The sequence below is a fragment of the Piliocolobus tephrosceles genome, unplaced genomic scaffold, assembly GCF_002776525.5.
Source record: "Piliocolobus tephrosceles isolate RC106 unplaced genomic scaffold, ASM277652v3 unscaffolded_23639, whole genome shotgun sequence".
Taxonomy (NCBI): domain Eukaryota; kingdom Metazoa; phylum Chordata; class Mammalia; order Primates; family Cercopithecidae; genus Piliocolobus; species Piliocolobus tephrosceles.
Window position 1 is genome coordinate 1,062 of NW_022306131.1, and position 2,701 is coordinate 3,762.

The 2,701-nt window shown below is 54.2% G+C and overlaps 1 protein-coding gene across 1 annotated transcript in view; it reads right to left on the reverse strand.

Moving 5' to 3' along the window:
* The window catches only part of LOC111534124 (ETS-related transcription factor Elf-4), a gene marked incomplete at both ends in the record, with an annotated part of 5,399 nt that overhangs the window by 1,057 nt on the left and 1,641 nt on the right, over nucleotides 1-2,701 (reverse strand). The window contains 3 exon segments of the mRNA XM_026450685.1: nucleotides 513-705; nucleotides 809-892; nucleotides 1,696-1,887. Of these exon segments, the coding sequence (XP_026306470.1) occupies nucleotides 513-705; nucleotides 809-892; nucleotides 1,696-1,887 (469 nt within the window).

The window sequence follows — 2,701 nt, forward strand, 5'->3', positions numbered from 1 at the left end:
CCGAGGCAGGCAGATCACGAGGTCAAGAGATCGAGACCATCCTGGCTAACACGGTGAAACCCCGTCTCTACTAAAATTACAAAAAAATCAGCCAGGCGTGGTGGCGGGTGCCTGTAGTCCCAGTTACCTGCAAGGCTGATGCAGGAGAATGGCGTGAACCTGGGAGGCAGAGCTTGCAGTGAGCCAAGATCGTGCCACTGCACTCCAGCCTGGGCAACACGGTGAGACTCTGTCTCAAAAAAAAAAAAAAAAAAAGGAGAAAAAAGAAAGAAAAGGGAAAAAAGAAAAAAGAAAAGAAAAAGAAAAAAGGCCAGGTCAGAGATACAAGAGGATGGGGGGGCTCTTCCTCCCAGAGGGGGCCTGGGGAATGGACATAGGAGCAAGCTAAGAGGAAAGTTACAAGACTCGTTTCCTTATGATCAATCAGGTCTCCACAAAAGCGAGGAGGACTCCTTGGACTGGAAGGGCTGGTGATCCCCAGGGCAGGGGTTCTGTGTCCCAACAGCTCCTACCTTAGCGCCCGCCCCATTGTCTCATAGTTCATGTCAGGCTTGTTTTTCTGCTTCCCCCACAGCTTGGACACAGCTTTGGAGTCCACCAGTTTGAAGATGCCTTTCTCTCGCTGGGTCCACTTGATGTACTTGGGACAGGTGTTTCTGTCTTGCAGAAGCGCCAGGAGGAACTCCCACAGATAGATGGTGCTGCCTGCAGAGGGGCAGGCCATGAGGGGCAGCCTGGGCAGCTGGGGCACCCTGGCAGCAGGGAAGGGGCTCCCTCCCCACCTCACCTGAGTCCCAGCTGTCCGTACCTTTGCCATCCTTTGATTTCTTCCTAATGGGGATGCTGGGGTCAGTGACAGGTGAGGTACTTCGGTTGCCCTTGGTCTTCCGGACTATGAGGGAAAGGTGAGTAGGATGAGGAGCAGCTTCCGAGAGAGGGCCTGGGAGCTGGCCAAGTTGGCTGTGACAAGGCCAACAAGGAGGAGGCAGGTCACCGGGGCTGGAGGCCCCAGATTGCTCTCCACAGCCATGGCCCTCAGGCCTCTGCACCCTCAGTTTCAGGCCCCCAGGGTAGCACTGCAACATGGCTACAATGTGGAGAAACCGAGTGCTTGCAAATAAGTCACCTTTGTGAGAACAGAATCTGCCTAGCCTAACTTCAGATATGGAAAGGCAGCCTAAAGGCACCACTGTTGTGCAGGTAAGTGCAGTGCTGAGGTTTGGTTGCCATGCTGACAAGGCAGTATCAAGCAGCCATCGCCTGAGTAAATCGATAACACCGGGGCTTGGGAAAGCCCAAAGTCCTCTCTCATATATGGCCTCGGCTTTACAAGCTCTGCAGAGAGAGATAAGCACCCGGCATGACTAGTCTTTTATAGGCTGAGGCCCCAGAGGTCCAGGGACTGGCCAGGGGTCCGAGCCTGGTGTCCAAACGCCGAGCCTAGGATTCAACCTATCGAGATCATTAAAGTTTCTGAAAGAGTTTATGCAGATCCAGGGCAGACAGGGGCAGCATGGGAAATGTCAGGCTACGGGCAGACTAATGGATGAGGCCAGGTTTTACAGAAGGGAGGCCTTTTGGTCCATCCGTGTCACGCCAGAGAGCTGGCCTCATAACACATCCATAAGCCCTGACCGCCCCCACGCCCCGCCCATCCCCTCGGAGACACACATACACTCACTCTTCCCCACTTACTTCTCTTCTTTGATTTCCCAGTCTTCTTGGCACTTTCCTCTCTGGAGGCCTTCTCCTCCAGAGAATGCCCCTCCTGGTCACTAGTGTCACCTGCCCTGTTCAGGGCATCAGGCTCAGAGGCAGGAAACAGGTAGTTGGGCAGAGTGATGGCTGGTACAGGGTCTGAGTCTGGAAGCATTTCGGAGGTATTGACTGCAAGGAGAAAGGCCTGAGGTGGGCGGGGCCCAGGGCAGGGCTGGAGCGGGGTCTCCCAGAGCTGGAGAGATGCGTAGGTTCCAAGGGAGGGCAGGGGGGCTCTTCTCCCCGAACCCCAGACACAGGATACACCTGAAAATGCTTCATGTGGCTTGTACCACGAGGAGAGGAAACATCTGCAGAGCTGTGGGCACGAGCTGGCCCCAATCACCGCTGCCACATTTATAGCCCACTGCTGGTGGCGGGGAAGATCTAGGCGGCACCCCAGGTAAAGGGCCACCTTAATTTAGCCCTTGGCTCATTGTACAACTCAAAGGGGCCTTAGAGATCATGTAGCCCCATTCCTGTGTTTTCCTGATGAGGAAACTGAGACAGACCCAGAGAGGGGAAGTCATGTACCCAAGATCACACAGTAAGTTTGTGCCCAGTACAAATAGGCACCCACTGTTGGATCCTGGATGAATACTGGTGAGAGTCAGGACTAGAAATATCTCATATTTCAGCTTTATGGCTTGCTTTCCCTCACTGTACCATAGCACCCCTTGGGAGAAGGCAATTTGGGGGGACCCTCCTGTGTATCTGCCTGAGGGGGCATTGGGAAGAGCCTGCTTTGGGGGCCCTCTGGGGAGTTAGGATCTTGGTAGGATGGGCAGGGATCACTTATTTTATTTATTTATTTATTTAGACAGAGTCTTGCTCTTGTCGCCCAGGCTGGAGTGCAATGGTGCGATCTTGGCTTACTGCAACCTCTGCCTCCCGGGTTCTCCTGCCTCAGCCTCCCAAGTAGCTGGGATTACAGACATGTGCCACC